A 25,101-nucleotide genomic window follows, 5' to 3' on the forward strand; every position below is an offset into this window, starting at 1 on the left:
CCCCAAAACCAGGAAGAAGACCTGGACAGAAGGCTGATATCGGCGGCATCGGGGGAACGGCAGCAGGTAAGTTACATTTTTTAATGGTGGCAACCTGGGCATATAGGACAAATGAAAATTTTGCCCAGAGTACCCCTATTATAGTAAAGGAATACAATCTTCTTTAAAGGGGTACGCCGGTGGGATTTTTTTTTTTTTTTAAATCAACTGGTGCCAGAAAATGTGTAAACTACTTCTATTTAAAAATCTAAAACCTTCCAGAACTTATTAGCTGCTGTATACTACAGAGGAAGTTCTTTTCTTTTTGGATTTCTTTTCTGTCTGACCACAGTGCTCTCTGATGACACCTCTGTCCATGTTAGGAACTGTCCAGAGCAGGATAGGTTTTCTATGGGGATTTGCACCTTCTCTGGACAGTTCCTGACATGGACAGAGGTGTCAGCAGAGAGCACTGTGATCAGACTGTAAAAAATTAAAAAAGATAAGAACTTGCTGTGGAGCATACAGCAGCTGATAAGTACTGGAAGGAAGGAGATTTTTAAATCAAAGTAATTTACAAATATGTTTAACTTTCTGCCACCAGTTGATATAAAAAATAAAAAAAAAGTTTTCCCACCGGAGTACCCCTTTAAAGAAGATTGGAACCCTATGTCTAAATAATTTTCCTGTTAGACGAGATGTTGGATTTAGACAGACAGGCAAAAGAATGACAGGGGAATCATGGAGAATTATAGTATAATGTGGATCGTCCTTATATAGTGGGCAGATAGAATTGATATGGAAAAATGGCCAATCCCTGAATCTTTCATAAACTGGTTAACTGGAAAACTTTAATATTATGTGCTGCAGGTAGGGATTCTAAACAAATCTGGGACCCTACAGACTATCACCACCCCCACGATTATTTCTAAATGTGTTTCCCAACCAGTGTACCTACAGCTGTTGCAAAACTACAACTCTTAGCATGCCCGGACAGCCAAAGGCTGTCCGGGCATGCCAGAAGTTGTAGTTTTGCAACAGCTGGAGGCACCCGGGTTGGAAAACTCTGTTGTAGATAAATGCATGATGACTTTTAGAAACAGTTCACGTTTATACAGACTTCAATTTAACTATGTGAGGCAAACTAGTGCTGACCATTAAACTGAATATAACATACAGCAGGGAAAACCATAAAAAAAAAAATACAAGAAATGGCGGCAAAGCTTTAGATCTCGTACTGGTGCTTTGTCATGCATGCATTATTAGAAGCATCACACGATTTGCCTGTGCAGTGCTAGATTAGTCACAGTGAAGGGTCTCCTACTGTAGTTAACCCGATCTAATATGTTTTGAGTATAGTCACACGTAGCACATCCGAAGAATATTTCACAAGGGCAGTCACAAGAGCAGGCTCCCTGCTGCGGCTGGGTAGCTCTGTGTATCTGCTCGTAGCAGCGGATTTCCTGCTGTGAATCAGCTACGAGCAGGCACTGTGTCTACAGTGGGAAATCCGCCGATACAAGTGGACACACAGAGCTACCCAGCCGCAGCAGGAAGCTCGCTCTTGAGACTGCCGTTCGCGCATCCCCAGCGAGAAATGTGCTGTGGATGTGATACAAGTGGCCCTACCCATAAGAGGACTCGTTAACTTAGGGCTTGTCCACATAGCAGACATTCATCTGGTGCAGAATTCCTCTTGAAGCAAAGTACCATTGATTTTAATGGGATTCTGCTGCTCTGTGCATACTGCAGAATTTCAGCAGCAGAATTCAGCCGGCTGGTCAAAGAACATGTTTATTTTAAGGGTGGCATACGGCCAGACTGCATTACTGTCTAGTGCCCTACCGCCCATGATTCTGGCAGCACCATAAATCTGACGACCTAATGTCTGCATTGTGTACAAGCCCTGAGTCTGTTTAATGAAATATTTGCATTCCCCATAAAATGACAATGCTGAACCATATTTCCTTAAGATTCAACTAAACAACTGAAATACTGTGTGATCCAGATGGAGACGTGTCCCTACGCACTCTGACACTGTCCAATCAGAGCTAATAGCATCAGATTGTATAAGGACCCCGTGACAAGGGAATTTGTAACACCCAGTTGTCTTTTTATTGAAACATTTCTAGGGGGAATAGAAGAGGAATAGCATCATGAATAGTTCTTAGAAAAGATGATTCTAAATTGTTATTTCATGATATATCAGGAGAGATAGGTCCTCTTTAAAGAACAGGTTTACCTTCACAACTAGATATAATCTACACACACAAAAAAAATCTAATTATGTAAAATACATTGTATACATTCCTTAATTATTAAAGTACATCATTTATTGTACTACAGAGCTGCATTAAGAGTTCTGTTAATTAAAATTAAGATTTGGGGACATATAACAAAAAACATTCCTCTTCTAAGCTCCTAAAATGTAATGCTTTAGGTGTACAGTAATTAGTCTAAGAGAGGCCTTCAGAATATAAAATGGCAGAATCGGCCCTGTACTGACACTGAACCAGCACGGTTGCCTTAAAGGGGTACTACGCCCCTAGATCTCGGCTGTGGCACCCCAGACATTTGGTGCACGGAGCGAACTTCATGCCGGATGACTGGCAATGCGGGGCGGAGGCTCGTGACATCACGGTCTTGACGCACTTGTGACATCACGGCCACGCCCCCTCAATGCAAGTCTATGGGAGAGGGTGTGATGGCTGTTACGCCACAAACGGGCGTGGCCGTAACATCCCGAGCCTCCGGCGCTGTACCTGACGCTCTGAACGCCGGATGCAGCAGGGAGGGGGATAGGGGATAAGATGTCTAGGGGCGGAGTACCCTTTAAGATGTTATCTCAGAACAGAACAGAACTGCAATATAACAGCTAATAAAAATTATTGGCAAATTGTTTCTATTGTCATTGTAGATTATAACAGTTAATAAACATAGTTAGCTAATTGTTTCTATTGTATTGTAGATTATATTTAGATATAACAGGAAAGAACTTACATTTCAAGAGATGCCATCATCCCTAGCACTGCCTTTCAGGTTGTGGTTATTGGCATTGGCAAAGCACATTGTCACCAAAAGTCTTTGTGGAAATTATAAAAAGTTAGGACACCGCAAGTAAAAACAAAGCAGTAGACTGAGGGGAAAACAATGACACTATATAGGTAGTATGCCCTTTACTTCTCCCTAACAATGACCACGGAAAATATAACATGGGAAAAACGACATTTCAATATTTTAGCCTGTAGTCCTCTTGTCTCTCATTCTGTAAACAAATAAATAGAAGTAATTATAGTAGCTAATATAAACATCTTATTTAAAGAAAAATGCATGCCTTAGTAGAACCCCAAAGCAACAATACAATATTACATAAAATAGGTAATAAACCAACAGTACGGCCAGTATGTTACACAAAAAATATCAAAATTATTTGTAAATTTTAATATTTGTTTTCTAAGAATGTATTTGCCTTTGTCGTCATAAACTGATTCCTTATTTACATTAAATATTTTTGTATACATCCTTTAAAAAAAATCTTTATAAATATCTGTGTCATGAAGTAGGTAGATCGATCTTCTTTTATTTGCGTTGGCATCACGCACTTCGATGTCTCCTACACTTGGAAGGCAACTGCTCTTCTACGTGAACCTTGCCGCCTGTGCAATTCAAAGCTTATGAGCGTGTGAAGAACTCTTTAGACTATGCCTGTGTCATATAGCGGTGTCCCAGAAGACAGTTTGTTGTTTGGAATAGGGCGGAGGGCTATACTTCTTTGAGCCATTGCTCTTCTTCCAGCTGGGCAGGATAGGCATACTTTCTTGCTTACAAAGTCCTTTCTCCGTTTTTTGCCTTGCTTTAATTTCTTTGCACAGAGTACGTTTTTTCTCAATCATTTCCATCATTGTGTGGTCACCATAAAGCCACTGCATAGGTGTCATCTGTCAAACAGAGTCACATGAAATATTGTTTAATACTCAAATTCTGAAAGTAAAGTAAAAACTGGGACACTCTACATTTCCTCTACACTGGGACACTCTACTTTTCTCTGTTTTTCTTCTTTTTTTTTTTTTTTGCATTACACAGTACCTGTCATCAAACCATATTTTCTAAACTAACTCAGATTATATTCCCTAACTACTCCTAACATCCCTCCTGCCCTTAAAAAAATAAAAATGTCTGAGCTTTGAGCTGTATTATACCTTTCCCCTTGCTCACATTGTGTGAGCTCCAAGCAGGAGTAAGTAGGCGTTCCCCAGCAGGCGTGATGTCACTGAAGCCTGCGAGAGCTGTACCTCGCCATGCCCCGCACACACTTCCTGAGTTTGTTCTCCTGCCAGGCCGGGAGGAGACCAAACTAACTGTTTGATTTGCGGCAGGGAACAGAACAGAGCCACCTAGTGGCAGTTTTTTCAATCACATTAAAAACATATAAAGGTTGAGAATTTTAACAGCAAGTAAATAGAAAAGTGTCTTATAATTACAAAAGGAACACTATATTAAGTTTGGTGACAGGTACCCTTTAAAGTCCAATATTTCTGCAGTGATAACCAATGTCCCCTCTTAGCCTTAGTAGCCAGTAAATGTGGCACACAGAATATGACAACACAGGGAATCCCCCTCCTCCTTTTTTTTTTTTTTTTTTTTTTTACATAAGACAGGGTTGCATTGATAAATAGAGCATACAGCACTTGGTGTAAACAGTATCCAGAAAAATAATGTATAGAGGGTCTAGATAAGCTTTGAAAGGACATGGATTTTTTTTTACCATCCTGGCACAATAGTGCATTGTAGGTGCTCTATCATTATTGGTGAATTAGATTGTCTAGTGGCATTTGTCTATTGGTCTTGATTACATAAGGTGGTCTTAGTTAATGAAGAATATATAATATTTTATGTCATATATACCCTTCCTGGTAGTCCAGGGTAGTGAATGGATTAATGTGGCAACCATTGTGATTAAAGTTATTTAATTCCAGGTTCACTTCTTGAGGGTCCTAAATTGTCCCTGCAACCCGCCACAGGAAGCTGAATACTACTGCCTGTGCTCAGCTTCCTATTTTTGCTTTGCGCTATGTATGATCTTTAAAGGGCAGGAGTGTACTGTGCGGCTGTTGCCTATATGATCAGGCAGGGGGCTTATAAAGCTCTCTGCCTGATCATTAAGGGACAGCAATGGAGAGTGCCATATTTTTATTGGTAGTGATGACTGAAGCCAACTCTGCTTACAATAAATAAAGATGCCAGAGCAAAAGGAACATCCTCTTTCCCCTTTACAACAGACAGTAGGAGGAGTAATGGCTAAAGCTACTGAAGTGGGAAATATAAAAAATGCACTCCCTATTTATTTTATTTAAAATGGGATGTATACAGTCCTTAATATTAACATTTGGATAATCATGCATTTTATTTGTTCATGTCTATGGTAGTTCCAGTTCCTACCAGTAGATGGTACTCTAGTCTTGGTAAAAAGAAATGTAAGATTTGAAGATGGAGACATTTTAAATATTTTTAAGTAACAAGAACAACTGCACTAAATGAACAGTATACAGCTCCAAACCACCGCTCTGATTTTTGTTTTCATGCCAGACATTTCTTATTGTTTTTTTTTTTTATGTATTCTATTTACTTTTTTATATTTTTTTTACACTTTTTAGTCCTCCTAAGGCTTGTACAAATAGTAATTCATTAATGCTAATGTCGTACAATGAACTATCAATGCGGCTATCTCGTATTCCAGCCTTCTTAAGGCATGCTGTCATAGGATATATAGCATGGTATCCACAGAGGCCTTCTGAGTGCCCTTGGCTGCCATGATGGCTGATAAGCAGCTTGCAGTTGTGATGCAATATTCTCACCCAACATATGACAGATCGACAAGACATCATAATCAGGGATGGGGTTAAAGACACAAAAAAGATAAATGGTGATAGGACAGACAACCCACCAACAGCACTTATACTTGAGGACAGTCCTGCTGGTTATTAAATGGGGCATACAGAATATTTCTCTGAAAAAATTCCAAACCATCTACAGATGTGCCCACACTTATCCCACCATAAATTCTCAGGATCTGTTCATTTTAGAGATGAGTTTAAAAAGACACATCATACACACAGCAACAACAATAAATATGAGAATATAATGAGATTTTATATGAATATAAATGAGTCTGGCAGGATCAGTAATACTCAATTAGAAAACAGAAAAACATTACTTTCCTTAATAGTTATCATCATCTATAAATTGTTAGTTCCAAATAACTGGACATAATAAGCAGCAAAATGACTGATGAGGAATAGTTTATGACCTAATCATTATTATTGATATTATTATTACTAATATATACATATCTTTTTTTAATTTGTTCAGGTTTTCTCCAGTTTCTTCATTCCCTTTTTCTGGCTTTTCCCTGCACAGCTGTCAGTTTGTTTTTGCTTTTTCTTTCTTCAAAGCCTTTCTCCTCCAAACTCCTATCCAGTTAGATTTTTTTTTCACAAATATCAATTCAGATTTTTTTTCCTGACCTGATAACAGACTGTAATAAGCCAGCCTCTCCTTCTTCCCATTTAAGAAGTCATTTTTTGGCAACCCCAACCCATCCCCCCCCCCCCCCCCAGGCCTCCCTCCCACACATTGTACACTGTCTCTGGTATGTAGATTGCCGCCTACAGGGAGCAAAGTCCAATTGGAAGGAGAGATGATCACATGACTGCACCTTATTGCGGTTGAACGTGGACTCTTAGCACATTGGAACAGGAGTCTGATCAGGCCTGTTACGCCTAGCGCTCCGGGTCCCCGCTCCTCCCCGGAGCGCTCACGGCGCCTTTCTCCCTGCAGCTCCCCGGTCAGCGCTGACCGGGAGCGCTGCCCTGTCATGGCCGTTGGGGATGCGATTCGCACAGCGGGACGCGCCCGCTCGCGAATCGCATCCCAGGTCACTTACCCGTTCCCGTCTCCTGCGGTCATGTGCTGGCGCGCGCGGCTCCGCTCTCTAGGGCGCGCGCGCGCCAGCTCCCTGAGACTTAAAGGGCCAGTGCACCAATGATTGGTGCCTGGCCCAATTAGCTTAATTGGTTCCCATCTGTTTCCTGGCTATATCTAGTCTCCTCCCTTGCACTTCCTTGCCGGATCTTGTTGCCCTAGAGCCTAGTGAAAGCGTTTTTGTGTGTTTATACCCTGTGTACCAGAACTTTGCTATCTCCCCTGACTACGAACCTTGCCGCCTGCCCCCGACCTTCTGCTACGTCCGACTTTGCTTCTGCCTACTCCCTTGTACCTCGCCTATCTTCAGCAGCCAGAGAGGTGAGCCGTTGCTAGTGGATACGACCTGGTCACTACCGCCGCAGCAAGACCATCCCGCTTTGCGGCGGGCTCTGGTGAAAACCTGTAGTGTCTTAGAACCGGTCCACTAGCACGGTCCTCGCTATCCCTCTCTGGCACAGAGGATCCACCTCCTGCCAGCCGGCATCGTGACAGTAGATCCGGCCATGGATCCCGCTGAAGTTCCTCTGCCTGTTGTCGCCGACCTCCCCACACTGGTCGCCCAGCAAGCCCGACAGATTGCCCAACAAGATCACCAGCTGTCGTACTTGACCACCATGACTCAGCAACTCCAGTCGCAGCTACAGCAGATTCAGTCTCAGCTACAGCAGCAGCAACCATCTCCTCCGCCAGCTCCTGCACCTCTTCCGCAGCGAGTGGCCACTCCTAGCCTCCGCCTGTCTTTGCCGGACAAATTTAATGGGGACTCTAAGTTTTGCCGTGGCTTTCTTTCCCAATGTTCCCTGCATCTGGAGATGATGTCGGATCAGTTTCCTACTGAAAGGTCTAAGGTGGCTTTCGTAGTCAGCCTTCTGTCTGGAAAAGCCCTGTCATGGGCCACACCGCTCTGGGACCGTGATGACCCCGTCACTGCCTCTGTACACTCCTTCTTCTCGGAAATTCGAAGTGTCTTTGAGGAACCTGCCCGAGCCTCTTCTGCTGAGACTGCCCTGCTGAACCTGGTCCAGGGTAATTCCTCCGTTGGCGAGTACGCCATACAATTCCGTACTCTTGCTTCTGAACTTTCCTGGAATAATGAGGCTCTCTGCGCGACCTTTAAAAAAGGCCTATCCAGCAACATTAAAGATGTTCTGGCCGCACGAGAGACTCCTGCTAGCCTGCATGAACTCATTCATCTAGCCACTCGCATTGACATGCGTTTTTCTGAGAGGCATCAAGAGCTCCGCCAGGAAAAAGACTTAGATCTCTGGCCACCTCTCCCACAGTCTCCACTGCAATCTGCGCCTAGGCCTCCCGCCGAGGAGGCCATGCAAGTGGATCGGTCTCGCCTGACCCTGGAAGAGAGGAATCGCCGTAAGGAAGAGAATCTTTGTTTGTACTGTGCCAGTACTGAACATTTTCTGGTGGATTGCCCAATCCGTCCTCCACGTTTGGGAAACGCACGCTCACACTCAGCTCTCGTGGGTGTGGCGTCTCTTGATGCCAAGTCGGCTTCTCCACGTCTCAAGGTACCTGTTCGGATTTCCACTTCAGCCAGCTCTCCCCTCTCAGCCGTGGCCTGTCTGGACTCTGGAGCTTCTGGGAATTTTATTCGGGAGTCCTTTGTGAATAAATTCCATATTCCGGTGACCCGTCTTGTCAAGCCACTCCGCATCTCCGCGGTCAACGGAGCCAGGTTGGACTGTACCATACGTTTCCGCACGGAGTCCCTTCTTATGAGCATCGGATCTCATCACGAGAGGATTGAACTTTTGGTCCTCCCCAATTGCACCTCGGAAATTCTCCTTGGACTTCCCTGGCTTCAACTTCATTCCCCAACCCTGGATTGGTCCACTGGGGAGATCAAGAGTTGGGGGTCCTCTTGTGCCAAGAACTGTCTAAAACCGGTTCCCAGTAACCCTTGCCGTAACTCTGTGGTTCCTCCTGTATCCGGTCCCCCTAAGGTCATTAAGGACTCTGCCTGCCACAGGAAATGCCCCTCCCCCCCTCCCAGGCAAGCTTCTGTGTCCCCTCATGGCCCTCGTCCTGGTGTCACACTGCCCCGTGCCAGGTCTCGCCCTCTGCCCTCTCTCCCCATTCCTACTCCTGCGGTTCTGCCTGCCGTTGAGGAATCCCTCCTTCCTTTCCCGGTGTCCTCATCCCAGGGGAGGCAGTTACCCGATAAAGAGAAGGGGAGACCTAAGGGGGGGGGTACTGTTACGCCTAGCGCTCCGGGTCCCCGCTCCTCCCCGGAGCGCTCACGGCGCCTTTCTCCCTGCAGCTCCCCGGTCAGCGCTGACCGGGAGCGCTGCCCTGTCATGGCCGTTGGGGATGCGATTCGCACAGCGGGACGCGCCCGCTCGCGAATCGCATCCCAGGTCACTTACCCGTTCCCGTCTCCTGCGGTCATGTGCTGGCGCGCGCGGCTCCGCTCTCTAGGGCGCGCGCGCGCCAGCTCCCTGAGACTTAAAGGGCCAGTGCACCAATGATTGGTGCCTGGCCCAATTAGCTTAATTGGTTCCCATCTGTTTCCTGGCTATATCTAGTCTCCTCCCTTGCACTTCCTTGCCGGATCTTGTTGCCCTAGAGCCTAGTGAAAGCGTTTTTGTGTGTTTATACCCTGTGTACCAGAACTTTGCTATCTCCCCTGACTACGAACCTTGCCGCCTGCCCCCGACCTTCTGCTACGTCCGACTTTGCTTCTGCCTACTCCCTTGTACCTCGCCTATCTTCAGCAGCCAGAGAGGTGAGCCGTTGCTAGTGGATACGACCTGGTCACTACCGCCGCAGCAAGACCATCCCGCTTTGCGGCGGGCTCTGGTGAAAACCTGTAGTGTCTTAGAACCGGTCCACTAGCACGGTCCTCGCTATCCCTCTCTGGCACAGAGGATCCACCTCCTGCCAGCCGGCATCGTGACAAGGCCTCATGTGCTGGATATTAAAGGGGGTGTTTAGTGTTTAAAAAAAAAATATATATATATATATTTTTTTTTTATTGCTGATGTTTTTTTATTACTTTTTCTTACCCATTTCACCTGGTTTCTATTTTTGCTACTGCTGTCTTCTTCCTGCTTCTGAGACGAGAGTTCGGAGCAGGACCTTCCCACTCAGCCAATCACTAGCAGAGATAGAACACCACTGTGACATCTCTGCTAGTGATTGGCTCAGCAGGCAGGTCCTGCTCTGAGCTCTTGTCCCAGAAGCTGGAGCAAGACAGGTACAGATCAGTGGCAGGTGAAACAGGAGATACAGCGGGACCTGTGAGGGGGGTAGGCAAGTATAGATTTATTTATTTATTTTTTACTCCGTCTCCAGCAATATAGGATTTTTAACTCTGGAATACCCCCTTAACATTAATTAAATTAGGTGGGGCACTTGGGCAAGACGAGGTTGGCCATTGGCATGCATTAAACAGTAAAGTTTGTCTCTCCCTTTCTAGATTGTGGCCAAAATCTCCATGCTCAATATTCATTTAATATAAGTATCTAAACCATTGTATTTTCCTGTAATATCCATTATCTACACTTCAGCAATCTATACTTATTCTATCTTTTTCAGTGCAGCAAGTAGTGAACTAAACCAAAAAGACCCAAATTTGTCAGATTATCAGATATGTACTTGCTTGCAATGAAGAATGATGTCAATAATGTTAACAGATTGAACAGGTTTCATCATCTCTTCTGTCCTGTACAAGTATAGCTGAGTTTCTGGCTACATGTAAGATTCAGAAAACAAATATACCCTACCCACAGTGTCCCACTGCATGGAGTTTGTATTGTTTATTGGTTGTTGCATGTGATTACGTGCTATTAGGAAACTTATGTTTGTGCTGTTCATGTCTCTCTATATCTCTACATAATGTAAACATGTGAGCCCCTATGCAAATACACTAGTCCATAAACATCTCTAAAAGGTGGGAGGTCGTTGCTTAGGCTCACTGTATTGGTTATTCATTAAAGGACATGTCCGGTGCTCACTTTTCTTATTGTGTCCGTTCCGGGCTGCAAATAAAAAGAAAATAAGCTTTCTCTTGCCTGCCTACGCTCCCCCGGAGCTCTGGTACAGGCGTTCGGTCCCCGGGCTGTATTCTTCTTACTTCCTGTTAGCCCGGCACTTCACACGGAGCTTCAGCCTATCACTGGCCGAGGCGGGACATCGCTGCGGCCGGTGATAGGTTGAAGCTCCGTGTGACGTGCCGGGCTAACAGGAAGTAAGAAGAATACAGCCCGGGGACCGAACACCTGTACTGAAGCACCGGGGGAGCCTAGGCAGGTAAGAGAAAATTTGCTTTCTTTTATTTTTCAGCCCGGAACGGATAAAATAAAAAAAAGTGAGCACCGGACATCTCCTTTAATGATTTATGCAATAGATTATGCATAATGAGATGCAAAATGAGGGGCAAAATTCTAGAGGTCCACAATGGGCAGTGTGTAGGATTAGTAATTATTGTGCAATATGCTAGAGGTCCACAAGGAGCAGCATGTATTTATTATCTATGGTTGTGACATCAGCCTACCTTCTAAATTATAAAATGAAGAGATGTAGGGGAGGTCAACTCTCTTTTCATCATGAGCTAAAACGAAAGCCAGAAGAACTCTCCTAGGCCTTAGCCTAAGGCCCAGATCCTGTAAATTGAAATGTGATTACTTTGTCTTGTCCTTGTAATGTTTTGTCTTATACTTCTTATAATGTTATATTGCTTTGTCTTGTGCTTCTTATAATATTTTGTCTATTGTCATTTTGATCTATGTTTACTTAAAAGCTGTTAATATAGGTTGCCAAATAAATTGACAATTATACTGGTCTGTATATTATTATTTCACATGTTTGACCATAATTCTACAAACTCTGTAAATGTAAGGTCTAATGCTGTGCTTTTTTTGGTGCATGTTAATTTATGAATGGATATTTGTAATTGGAGGCCCCGAACATAACACCTGCCCTTGTTCTCTTCTCATAAAGGCAGAATTTAGTTTGAACTAAAGTAGTAGAGAGCTAGATATGTGTGAGGAAGTGAATGGAGCAGCTTATCTCCCTCCTTCCCTAGTGTAGACCTAGACCACCTAGGTATGCTTAGAACTAAGAGACCCTGGGAAGTTCTGCATTTACTCTGGTCAGCACCTGCCTTGTCAATTACCAAGGGGAATACAGAAAGAAGAGGGAAAAGAGGAGGATTTCATGTCATTGGGGAGAAGTTTTTAATATGTCTTATTGCTACTCTGAAACCTACAGGGCTTCAGGCCAGACCTAGTCCTTCACATGGCTGATGGAGCTATACTTCAAGTAGTCTGCACCCTGCACTGCAGAGAGAGAGTAGTACATGTATATGAATCCTCCTTTCGCAAAGCAGGGACCGTTGACCATTTCTAGTAATACCTCTAAGACTTGAGCAAAGCAAGAGTATTACCTCCAAGGGCAATCCCCTACTCCAGTCGTTTAAATCTGAGTAGTTGGAAGCACTGCCAATAAATGCTGCCCTATCTGCATATTGAGCCTAGTAAAGCAAAACTGAGTTTGACCATCATGACTCATGGATCAGAAGTTATTGTGAATCAGGTGACTATAACTTTCATCTCTCCTAACACCATAGCAGGGTATTCCCAGGGGAAACCTTATCCAATTTCTTGGCTCAGTTCACAGAGTGTGGGTTAACCTGTGACCGACTGCAGCACTGCAATGTCCAGCTAGCCTAAAGGTCCTCCACAATGTATTTTCCATGGGCTGTTCCCCAGATACTAATCACAATGCCCACAGATCACTGACAGCTGACTGGCTGAAGATAGTGCCGGTGAGGAGAACCGTCATAATGAATCTAACTACTTGTAATGGCCTCTGAAGGTAAAATGAACAAAAGAAAACTACCTCTGTGCTTTTTACTTATGTACATAATTTTTTTTTTTTTCTTTTTTACTGTCGGTTAAATTTTCTGCAATGTACCACCAGACTATGTGGTAAGTTGTCTATGATCACCTGTACACATTATTTTATCTAATATTGGTAAACATATGAATTGAAGATTGCTTTATAATTCTCTGATCCTGTGGTATAAGGTGTGTTAAAGCCCATTCTTTATATGACTATACCTACAGGACAGCTCCCAGCATTCTCTGAATTGACCTGGGGCTTGCTGTAGTGATTTACATTTTTATAGTGGTGCTCAGTAATCTTATGTGTGATAAATGATCTCCCTCAGAATGCAGTTCAGAAAAGATCCATCCACTAATGGGATCTTAGCCACGCTATAAAAACTATACCTGTCAACATGATGCTGACAGACTCTGGTCCCATTCATCCAGACGTAAAGCTTCTCTCACAACTTTCTATTAAAATAAAAAGCTAGTTTTTGGTGCATATTTCTCACTGTCTGTGCACCATGCTTTACACCAGCTAAAAGTTGTAGTGGGCCTTTTGTATAACTTACCACAATGTCTATAAATAATGTTAAATCTCCTGGGGGCAGTGGGAGACCACAACCCATCCTGCTAATTCCAGCTCACTTTAATTAAACCATGCAAAATCATAAATATTATCCGGACAACTGTGATGTCCCAGTACAGGAGTGGGTCCTGTCAGGTTAAGATTGCCTCAGGTACCTGTTCTAGGCCCCACTACTCCATCTTGTATTCTATTATATTGCACTGTGTTGTGTTATGTTAAATTATGTTACTGTCACTTTAAGGGATCTCTGCATAGTGAACCAGGTGACCCCTACTCCAAAATGGGAGCCCCTCAACATTGGCCTTTATGTAATGTAGGGGGGAGCGCTAGAGAGTCAGTGTTCAGTCTCAGTCTAGTGAGTGTCTGTTCAGTGTCTAGAGAGGTGCAGTACAGTTCAGTGCTGTTTGGAGAAGTGTGTGAAGAAGTCAGAGGAGGCCTAAGGAGGAGAGATCAAGTATCTGCAGCCACGCCAATCTCAGGACACCCCCTCACTCAGGTGAAAGTCAAAGACTAGCGTTGAGCATAAAATTCCGGTACAAAGCATTCTCTTCAGTTAGTCGATCAGTCAGGACCAAGTCTCTCAAAATCAGTGTGGACTGTCATTAATCTTTAACTGCAGTGTCTGCAACTACAAGTCCCAGTAAAGTGACAGGCTTCCAGGGTTCACTCTGTACTTCCCTTTGCACTAAACCTTTTACTGTGTGGATTTTAACAACTATCTCTGTCACATTAAATGGTAGTTATCCGTAACCTAGCATCGGAGTCATCCTTTTCCCCGCGCTTGGCCAAGGAGAGCTATCTTAAACTTCAGACCGTGCTGGTTAACAGTACCCTGGCATCACAAATTGACAACTACACCTTTCACCCCGTGGTAACCACACAATTATGCACGTAATTATGCAAAATATGCTTGTTTGTTTAGTTTTTTTGTATGTTGGCATTTTTTTTATTTCACATATTAACATTTTTATTAGAGGTTGGCTTTTTATATTTATTTTCTTTTTTTTTTTTTTTTTACATTTTGTGAGTCCTCATAGGGAACTGCTATGAGGAATTAATATATTTTTAAGTCCTCAGAGGAAACTATTATAAGTAATTAATGAGTCTCTTGAGGCAGACTGTCTTAGTAGAGCCAATATGGCACAGAGGCCTATAGAAGGCCTTGGTCGGTCATATTAACTGATTGGCACCCCACAAACAAGCTGAGAGGGTGCCAATAAGACCCACTTGCTGCTGTCTTTTTGCCATTTAAACCCTGTAATTACTATTGATCAGAGCAATTAGAGTGTTAAATGACTGACATCAGCATGATCGCTGAATTTGTTCATTAACAGTCAGTGCCAGTTGCTGATAGCAGCTATCACTCACTGTCTATGAATTCACTGCTCCTGAGATCACTTGATAGTAACCGCACACACGTGGCATAAATATAAGTCAGTGTCATGAATCGGTTAAAACTTGGTGTAAAAAAGAAGAAAAGACAGTCATTCTTTGCCAATCGTGTCTGGCACAAACATTTCAAATTTTTGTGTGCCAGATAAATGGGATAAAGATTCCCCTCATTGTTCATTAAAATTTCACTATTGGCTGTCAGCAAATGTTTGCCTATTAAAAAAGTAAGCCTAAATGTCAGTAAAAAAGACGTGTACAATGACCTTCACACAGGCTGCAATACATGAACATTATAAGATATAATTTAAACATATGTAAGGGGAAAGTTTCATGTATGAAGACAGAAATTCCATATGTGCCAGTCTGTACCAGTGTACCCATCTGAGGCAATAAGGTAAAGTGTCCACTATTCCTTTATTCATGTGTCTAATTCTGTAGTTTTGATAAACTATATGTAATACAAATATGGTACAAAAGACATTCACACAAGTGTATTGAATAAAAACAGCTAAGGTCTATAACCTAACCCAACCCCACCCTTGAATTCTTCTTCAGGGTACAATACTGCAGGGGAGAACTGTAGTTGAAGACAACTCTCATGGAAATAGTAATGGTGACCATATTGTCTGTTGCCCAGCTTTACCAAAAACGGATATAATAACATATATTTACTGATGATTCTTTGATTTTTGGCACAGATGTTCCTTATAAATAAGTTATGAATTGAGACTTATGGCAATTGCATTAAATGCATGAGACACTAGGACGTGCTGGACGGATGTGTCTAAACCATGTAGACAGTGAAAGACAGAACAACGGATCTAATGAGAACATTTTACCAGTTTCTAACTCTTACGGTTAGTTTGGTAAAGTAACACAATAGTGACACACTGAATCATGCATTGAAAAGAACAAGATATCGGCACAACACAACTGGGAAAAGGTCTTTTGATGCAGCTTTTATTTATCTTTTCAAGATAATATAGATATGGCTTTTCATGCACAAACACTTACATGTAATTCTTACGTTTTTGGCAATAGAATGGGCTCAGTATAGCCCCCTATCTGCCAGGGAGATCTGCAGTTCCAGGCGATTTACAGAGCTCTCTGGCACATAAAGAGGATTATGTCTATTATACAATATACAACAATATTTTGCATTGTATTACTTCTAATATAGTTTTTAAATGTTACAGGGACTGAAATTGTGTAGCTGCCATTTAGATGAGTACGATGGCTGTGCAAGTATTGTGTAGAGACAGTGACACTTTAGATGTATTCTAAACATGCACCAAGACCAAATTACTGTAAATACAAAAAAAAAGTCACATATCTTACAATACAGAAGGGAGAATGCTAAAATGCATGTACAAATTATTAACAATGGATCTGTTGCAGCAGACAAGACAGTCATCTATACACATAAACAAGGCTTGTGAAATTTATCAAACTACAACAGTAAAAATGTGCACAAAGTGTAAAAAAATAAAAAAGAATTAAAGTACAAATAGTAAAATGTTACAATAAAATTACAGAATGAATAGAACCCGGATCAACATAGAACTATAGGAAAGAGAAACACAAAGCTCCTCCGTGAACAGAGCGGCGGATGACTTTGTTGGCTAATGGCAGACAGAGAGTGGACCATACGAAGACAGACACACAGAGCTGACGGCAACAGATGACAGACACAGAAGTGGAAAGTATTTGGCATGTTGAATCACATGACGTCATTCACTATTGGGTAACGGTGGTACCTGGCTGTGTTGGTGCTCATTGGCTTGCCTGAGGGGAGTAACTGAAGGAGGAGGCACACCTGACGTGGAAGCAGATCGACCTAATTTGCAGCTTATTTTCATTTCTGAAAAATAAAAAATCATTCATATTAGTAGAATCAGAGCAATAACATATATTTGTTAGGTTCACCACCAGCAAGTGTTCTCAGTAGAGATGAGCGAACTTACAGTAAATTTGATTAGTCACGAACTGCTCGGCTCGGCAGTTCCTGACTTTAGCCTGCATAAATTAGTTCAGCTTTCAGGTGCTCCGGTGGGCTGGAAAAGGTGGTACAGTCCTAGGAAAGAGTCTCCAGCCCACCAGGGCACCTGAAAGCGGAACTAATTTATGCAGGATAAAGTCAGCAAATGCCGAGCTAAGAAGTTCGTGACGAATCGAATTTACTGTAAGTTCGCTCATCTCTAGTTCTCAGGCCCAATATGTGTGTGAGGGCAGCTCTACGCTCTAGTGAAACCAGGGATGTCATGGTATTGCTCTGGGTAGGGGATAAGATGTCTAGCAATGGAGTACCCCTTTAAAGGAGAACTGTAGTGCAATATAACTTATCCCCTATAAGCGAAGACCCCCCTCTCTTGTACGGGGCCACAGCAGTATGCTGGAAGGGGGCATTCTGTCTCCGAATGATGCAGCAGCCAATGTGCCCCCTCTGTTTCTGCCGTGGCTTCCTGCTGGGGACAAAGCGGAGCTTCCTGCCCCCATGATCTATAACTTATCCACTATCCTTAGGATAGGGGATAAGTTATATTGCACTATAGTTCTCATTTAAGGTCCCACCAACACTTGGCATTTATTTTTTCAAGTCCAAAAAGCTATTGTCCAAATGTGATAACCTCTTTAAAATATGGGTTCTCATATCATTTTAATGTCACAGATGATGCAGAGAAGGTCTGTGCTCGTGGCTTCTAGTGTTGCTCGCGAATATTCGCAATTCGAATATTATTCGCGAATATCGCATATTCGCGAATTTCGCGAACATAGCGCTATATATTCGTAATTACGAATATTCTTTTTTTTTTTTTTTTTTTCTTCTTCACAGTACACATCACAGTGATCACCCCTCTCTGCTTCCAGCTTGTGTGGTGTAAAGAAGGCTGTAATACTACTGTGTGAGACTGGCATACGAAAATTCGCATATGCGAAAAGTAGCATATGCTAATTTTCGCATATGCGAATGTTCGCGTGTGCTAATTTTGTATTTGCTAATATTCACATATGCTAATTTTCGCATACGTGAATATTCGCATATGCGAAAATAAAACGAGAATATAACGAATATGCGAATATTCGCGAATATATGACGAATATTCGTCCATATATTCGCGAATTCGAATATGGCCTATGCCGCTCAACACTAGTGGCTTCCTCCCAGTCACAAGCAAGAACTATGATGCCACCTGCAAGTACAAATGGGGAGATTTATCAAAACCTGTGCAGAGGGAAAGCTGACCAGTTGCCCATAGCAACGAGATTGCTTCTTTAATTTCTCAGAGGCCTTTAAAAAAAATTAAAAATAAATAAAATAAAAAGAAGTCATCTGATTGGTTGCTATGGGTAACTGGTCAACTTTTCCTCTCCACAGATTTTCAAACTGAAAAAATCAAGGGATGGAATGCTTAGAGAAGGACCCTTTATTTTAGTCATCTCTGAGGGTCTCAGTACAGAGAGCTTCTCTTACTATTTATGTCAGAAGATGATAAAGGTAAATATTTGCTTTAAATCAGTGGTCTCAAACTGCGGCCCTCCAGATATTGCAAAACTTCAACTCCCACCATGCCTGGACAGCCATTGGCTTCAGCTAACAGCTGTCCAAGCATGCTGGGAGTTGAAGTTTTACAACATCTGGAGGGCCACAGTCTGAGACCACCGCTTTATATCATATCTTACTAGTCTACAGCACCAGCAGCCTAATGAGGCTGGGTTCACACCATGTTTTTGCAACACAGTTCCCGTATACATTTTCAATTTGAAAACCGTACAAAACATATTGGAAACCGTATGCATTGACTCTCCATTGAAAACCTTATGCCAAAAGATGCATCTGGTTGTGTCCGTTTTGCATACTGTACTGTTTTTCAGTTTTTTTCCCGTACCCAAAACTGTAGCCTACCACGGTTTTTGGTCCGGGCGAAAAACCGTATTGAAACGGATACGTTTCTCCTAACATAGGAGTCAATGGGAACTGTACAGAACCGTATGTGCGTACAGTTCCATCCGGTTTTCACCATACGGCTTTTTACTTTGCACAGTTTTTTCTTGAAATTTCAATCAAACAAGTGAAACTTTATTCATAATGGAGTGAAAAGTTAAAAATGGATATGTTTTTTTCTTAAAAAACTGATGCAATCGGACATCATTTTTCAAGCTGCATACGTTTTTTAACCGTATATGGACTAAAAAATTTTCACACGTTTTGATACAGTTTAGTCCGGTTTTGAGGAATCTGTTTTTTATCTAAAACCTGATACGGGAACTGTATTGCAAAAACTGTATTTAAAAATCTTAATCCTTCCAGTACTTATCATTTGCTGTATGCAACAGAGGTAATTGTATAGTTCTTTTCTATCTATCCACAGTGCTCTCTGCTGACACGGAAATAGGAGGAGTCGGCACTCGTGTCTCAGGTGGTGCACGCAGAGACTAAATCAAATAGTAGGAATGAAGTCTCGGCACTCACAGGTAATCTTGCAAAATCTTGAGGTGTTTATTCACACAAATAGTATACAGGTGTACAGGACGCGTTTCGGCTTCACGCCGTTATCAACCGTTAATAGCGGTTGATAACGGAGTGAAGCCGAAACGCATCCTGTACACCTGTATACTATTTGTGTGAATAAACACCTCAAGATTTTGCAAGATTACCTGTGAGTGCCGAGACTTCATTCCTACTGTTTGATTTACTCTCTGCTGACACCTCTGTATATGTTAGGTACTGTCCAGAGTAGGAGGAAATCCCCATAGCAAACCTCTCCTGCTCTGAACAGTTCCTGACATGGAAAGAGGTGTCAGCAGAAAGCAGTGTGGTCTGACTGAAAATAATTCCAGAATGAAATACAACTTCCTGTGGAGCATACATCAGCTGATAAGTACTGGAAGGATTAAGATTTTTTAATAGAAGTAATTTACAAATCTGTTTAACTTTCTGGCACCAGTTGATTTAAAAATAACGTTTTCCACTGGAGCAGCCCTAGCCCTTGCAAGGTCTGGGTTACTGCAGGAAAGAGGACAATTATAGAGTTCTTGTAGGTTTACACAGATGAGCGGGAGAATTTGTCAGGGAGAACTTGGGCATGACCTGTACATGAGTTTGAAATCAAACTGTGGTCTTGCTTTCCTGGCTGGTTTTGTAATGGGCTCATTGGTTAAAAATACCAAAAGATCAGGGAAGGTAATAGAGGAGTCCTTTTAAAGGGGTACTCTGCCCCTAGGCATCTTATCCCAGGCCCGCCGCTGGGGACCCCCGGTATCTCGGCTGCGCCACCCCGCTGTCATCACTGCACAGAGCAAACTCGCTTTGTGCATAATGACGGGCGATACAGGGGCCAAGGCATTGTGACATCAATGCAAGTCTATGGGAGGGGGCAGGCGGCTGTCACAACTCCCATAGAATTGCATGAAGGGGGCGGGCTATTATATCACGAGGGGGCGGAGCCTTGAGCGAGTTTGCTCTGTGCAGTGATGACAGCAGGGTGCCGCAGTCAAGATCGCGAGGGGTCCCCAGCGGTGGGCCCCCCTGCGATCAGACATCTTATCCCCTATCCTTTGGATAGGGGACAAGATGTCTAGGGGTGGAGTACCCCTTTAACCATTATCTTCTATAAAGACTTAGGTAAGTACTCACCATGCCCCTCTAGTATTTTTTTATCATGTTTTTTTTTTACCTGTTTAATCTCTTACACAAGGTATTTTGCTTTAGACTGACATCTTACCTATAACATTTAATAGACTTTCAAAGGAACCTCCTATCATATATGATTTATTTATTCAGATCAGGCACTATCTCTCCTTGTGCATGCTGCTCTCTTACCTGAGTTGTTGTTTCCTGCTAACATTGTTGGGCTCACAGATGATCTTCCAAGTCTACTGGAGACATGTGTGTGGCCCAGAGTTCCATCCCATTCCTGAGATTTGAATGACTCTCTGGAGGATGGTGATGTATGATGGTGACCAGATCGCTCTTTGTTTTCCAGCTTTGGTAAAGGTTCTGTACTGTGACTTCTCACCTTAAGTTCATCAGATGGTTCTAAAAATGAGAAACAAGCATATAAAAAAAATATAGGCATCTGCAGACATATTGTAAAAAAAACACATTTACCCAAATGAGTAAGTTACTGTAATTTTTTTTTTTTACATTTGTGGTAAAGTTTTATTTTTGTTAGAAGTTTTTTTTTTTAACACTGCCTTTAAAAATAAGCATATATAACATAGTGAGATATAACAGAGTGATATAGAATAGTGAGATATAGTGTGACATGGAATAGTGATGATTGGCATAGGTCATATTTGAATTCCCAATATTTTGTGAATATTTGGACGAATATTTGGACATCATTGTGATGTGTACTGTGAAAAAAAATTAAAAAAATAAAAATATTCGTCATAATAACAAATATAATTTGTGATATTCTGAATATTCGCAAAATCGCGTAGCGCCGATGTTCATGAAAAAATGTTGCTATTCGAATATTCGCACTCAATACTAATATAGAATAGTGAGATATAACATAGTGTGATATAGAAAAGTAAGATATAACTGTTAAATAACATAGTGTGATATAACATAGAAAGATATAACGTAGAAAGATATAACATAGAAAGATTTAACATAGTGTGATATAACAAAGTGTAATATAACATAGTGTGATATAACATAGTGTGATATAACATAGTGAGATATAACACAGTGTGATATAACATAAAAAGATATAACATAGTGAGATATAACACAGTGTGATATAACATAAAAAGATATAACATAGTGTGATATAACAGTGTGATATAAAATAGAAAGATATAAACCTAGTGTGATATAACATAGTGAGATATAACACAGTGTGATATAACATAAAAAGATATAACATAGTGTGATATAACAGTGTGATATAACAGTGTGATAGAAAATAGAAAGATATAAACCTAGTGTGATATAACATAGTGAGATAAAACACAGTGTGATATAACATAGAAAGATATAACATAGTGTGATATAACAGTGTGATATAACATAGTGTGATAGAAAATAGAAAGATATAAACCTAGTGTGATATAACATAGTGAGATAAAACACAGTGTGATATAACATAGAAAGATATAACATAGTGTGATATAACATAGAAAGATATAACATAGTGTGATATAACAGTGTGATATAAAATAGAAAGATATAAACCTAGTGTGATATAACATAGTGAGATAAAACACAGTGTGATATAACATAGAAAGATATAACATAGTGTGATATAACAGTGTGATATAACATAGTGTGATAGAAAATAGAAAGATATAAACCTAGTGTGATATAACATAGTGAGATATAACACAGTGTGATATAACATATCACACTATGTTATATTTCACTATTTTATATCAGTCTGTGTTATATCTTTCTATGTTATGTCACACTTTGTTATATTACACTGGTATATCTCACTACAGTGTACAAAAAATACCTCCATGCAATGCTTACATTTTATTCTTACATAGTATACAAAACATATTGTTATACAATACCTAAATTATACTCTCATATAGTATACAGGTAATACTGCAATAAAATGATTAAATTATAAAAAAAAAATGATAATAATAAAGCTTATATAATTTATTAAAAAAAAAATGTTTTTGCTAAAAATGTGAAAAACTTGTTTAAAAAAAAAAAACGGCCACTAGGGGTCTCTAGTGTTATCTCTGCTCTACTCTAGCCAGACATCTATAGCATTTACAAAGGAGGACAGGGATTTCCAGGTACATTTACCATCAATACAAGGTACTACATCAATTAATTATTTTTATGCACACTTATTTGTTTCTTTATGGGTGCAAAATTCATTGAATTTCTTGAGGGCCCTATACTGTGGGCATGGTATGCACCAGTGCAGGTCATGTGACAAATAAGAGGGAGGGGGGAGAGAATAGAGCAGGTTGTCATGCTCCTAAAGGAACACCTCTAGGCTCCTGTGAAATTGCAGAGGGAGTTAGCAGCCCTATAGAAAAGAAAATAGGGTATTTCACATATAAGATATGCCTGAAGATTTAACCCCTTAGGGATTCAGCCCATTTTCACTAAGGACTCAGCCCTTTTTTTGCAATTCTGACCACTGTCACTTTATGTATTAATAACTCTGAGATGATTTTACCTTTTATTCTGATTCCGAGATAGTTTTTTCGTGAAAATTTTGATGAAATTTTGTGCGCCAACATTTTCACGAAAAAATTCAAAATATGTTTGAAGTGTATTTGAGGGGCCTTTCTGTGAGAAATACCCCATCAATGACCCCATTATGGAAATTGAGCCACTCAAAGTATTTAAAATGACATTCAGAAAGTTTGTTAACCCTTTAGGTGTTTCACAGGAATAGCAGCAAAGTGAAGGAGGAAATTCAAAATCTAAATTTTTTACACTTTCTTTCTTGTAGAACTTTTTTTTTTTTTTTTTTTACAAGGGGTAAAAGGAGATAAATCCCACCCAAATTTGTAACCTAATTTCTCTTGAGTTAGGAAATACCTCATATGTGGATGTATGTGGATGCACAGTAGATGGCTCAGAAGGGAAGGAGTGACAATAGGATTTTGGAGAGTGAATTTTGCTGAAATGGTTTTTGGGGGGCATGTTGCATTTAGGAAGCCCCTATGGTGCCAGAACAGCAAGACAAAAAACCCACATGGCATACTATTTTGGAAACTACACCCCTCAAGGAACATAACAAGGGGTACAGTGAGCCTTAATACCCCACAGGTGTTTGACAACTTTTCGTTAAAGTTGGATGTGTAAATGAATAATTTTTTTCATTAAAAGGCTGTATTTTTTTTCTAAATTTTACATTTTTACAAGAGGTAATAGGAGATAATTCCCCCACCCCCAAAAAAACATTGTAACCCCATTTCTTTTGAGTATGAAAATACCCCATGTGTGGACATCAAGTGCTCTGCTGGCGCACTACAATGCTCAGAAGAGGAGTCACATTTGGCTTTTAGTAAGCAAATTTTGCTGAAATGGCTTTTGGGGGGCATGTTGCATTTAGGAAGCCCCTATGGTGCCAGAACAGCATATTATTTTGGAAACTACACCCCTCAAGGTGTTAAAGTTAGATGTGTAGATAAAAAATAAAAAAAGTTCACTAAAATGCTGTTTTTTCCCCAAATTTTTGTAAGGGATAATAGGAGAAAATGCCCCCCAAAATGTTTAACCCCATTTCTTCTGAGTATGGAAATACCCCATATGTGGAAGTCAAGTGCTCTGCGGGCAAACTACAATGCTCAGAAGAGAAAGAGCACCATTGAGCTTTTGGAGAGAGAATTTGTTTGGAGTGGAAGTCGGAGGGGCCATGTGCGTTTACAAAGCTCCCATGGTGCCAAAACAGTGGACCCCCCCACATGTGACCCCATTTTGGAAACTACACCCCTCAAAGAATGTAATAAGCGGTGCAGTGAGCATTTACACCCCACTGGTGTTTGACAGATCTTTTGAACAGTGGGCTGTGCAAATGAAAAATTAAATTTTTAATGTAAACTAGGTGAGTGGGGGGAGGATAATAAAGCAAAGAAAGCAGACAGTGGGATGGATAGGTTAGAGAGGGGTCAGGACATAATGGTGGGTGGTGAGGAGTCCTGTGGGGGGAGGTTAAGAGCAGTGGATAAGGAGATCCATGGGTTACAAACAAGCCGTAAAAATAAATGTAGCCCGAAAAATTGTAATCTCAATAATTCAAAAAATTCCATTAGCCTCAATAACTCAATAACTACAATAAGCCCCATTAACTCAAAAAATATCGTTAGCCCCAATAACTTAAATAACAACGTTAGACCCAATAACGCAAAAAATCCCATTAGCCCCAATAACTTAAATAGTACAATTAGCCCTTATAACTCAAAAAATAACATTAACCCCAATAACTCTGAAAATCCCATTAGTGAGACTATATGTGTAAAACTTAATGGAAATGTAAAGTGTATGTTCACAAATGCCAGAAGCCTAGCAAATAAAATGGGGGAGCTTGAGGCCTTGATACTGGAGGAACATATTGATATAGTTGGGGTCACTGAGACATGGCTGGACTCCTCGCATGACTGGGCTGTTAATCTGCAGGGGTTTACATTGTTTCGCAAGGATAGAATGAACAGAAAAGGTGGTGGAGTCTGTCTGTATGTAAGAAGTAGTATGAAAGTCAGTGTGAACGATGCCATAGTGTGTGATGATTCTGAGGATGTGGAATCACTGTGGGTAGAATTACAAAAGGAGGGAAATACTGAAAAAATTATATTTGGTGTAATCTACAGACCCCCTAATATCACTGAAAA

The 25,101-nt window shown here is 41.3% G+C and overlaps 1 protein-coding gene across 5 annotated transcripts in view; it reads right to left on the bottom strand.

The window, feature by feature from the left end:
• Window positions 1–546: 546 nt before the first annotated feature.
• The window catches only part of NYAP2 (neuronal tyrosine-phosphorylated phosphoinositide-3-kinase adaptor 2), a 208,759-nt gene continuing 184,204 nt past the window's right edge, over window positions 547–25,101 (bottom strand). For all 5 annotated transcript variants that reach the window (XM_056564780.1, XM_056564781.1, XM_056564782.1 and 2 more), the window contains exons 5-7: window positions 20,612–20,827; window positions 16,548–16,651; window positions 547–3,917 (exon numbers count right to left, since the gene is read on the bottom strand). In XM_056564780.1, the coding sequence (XP_056420755.1) occupies window positions 3,690–3,917; window positions 16,548–16,651; window positions 20,612–20,827 (548 nt within the window). In that variant the 3' untranslated portion in view covers window positions 547–3,689. The remainder of the gene's footprint in view (window positions 3,918–16,547; window positions 16,652–20,611; window positions 20,828–25,101) is intronic.

This window comes from Hyla sarda, chromosome 3 (assembly GCF_029499605.1).
Source record: "Hyla sarda isolate aHylSar1 chromosome 3, aHylSar1.hap1, whole genome shotgun sequence".
Lineage (NCBI taxonomy): Eukaryota > Metazoa > Chordata > Amphibia > Anura > Hylidae > Hyla > Hyla sarda.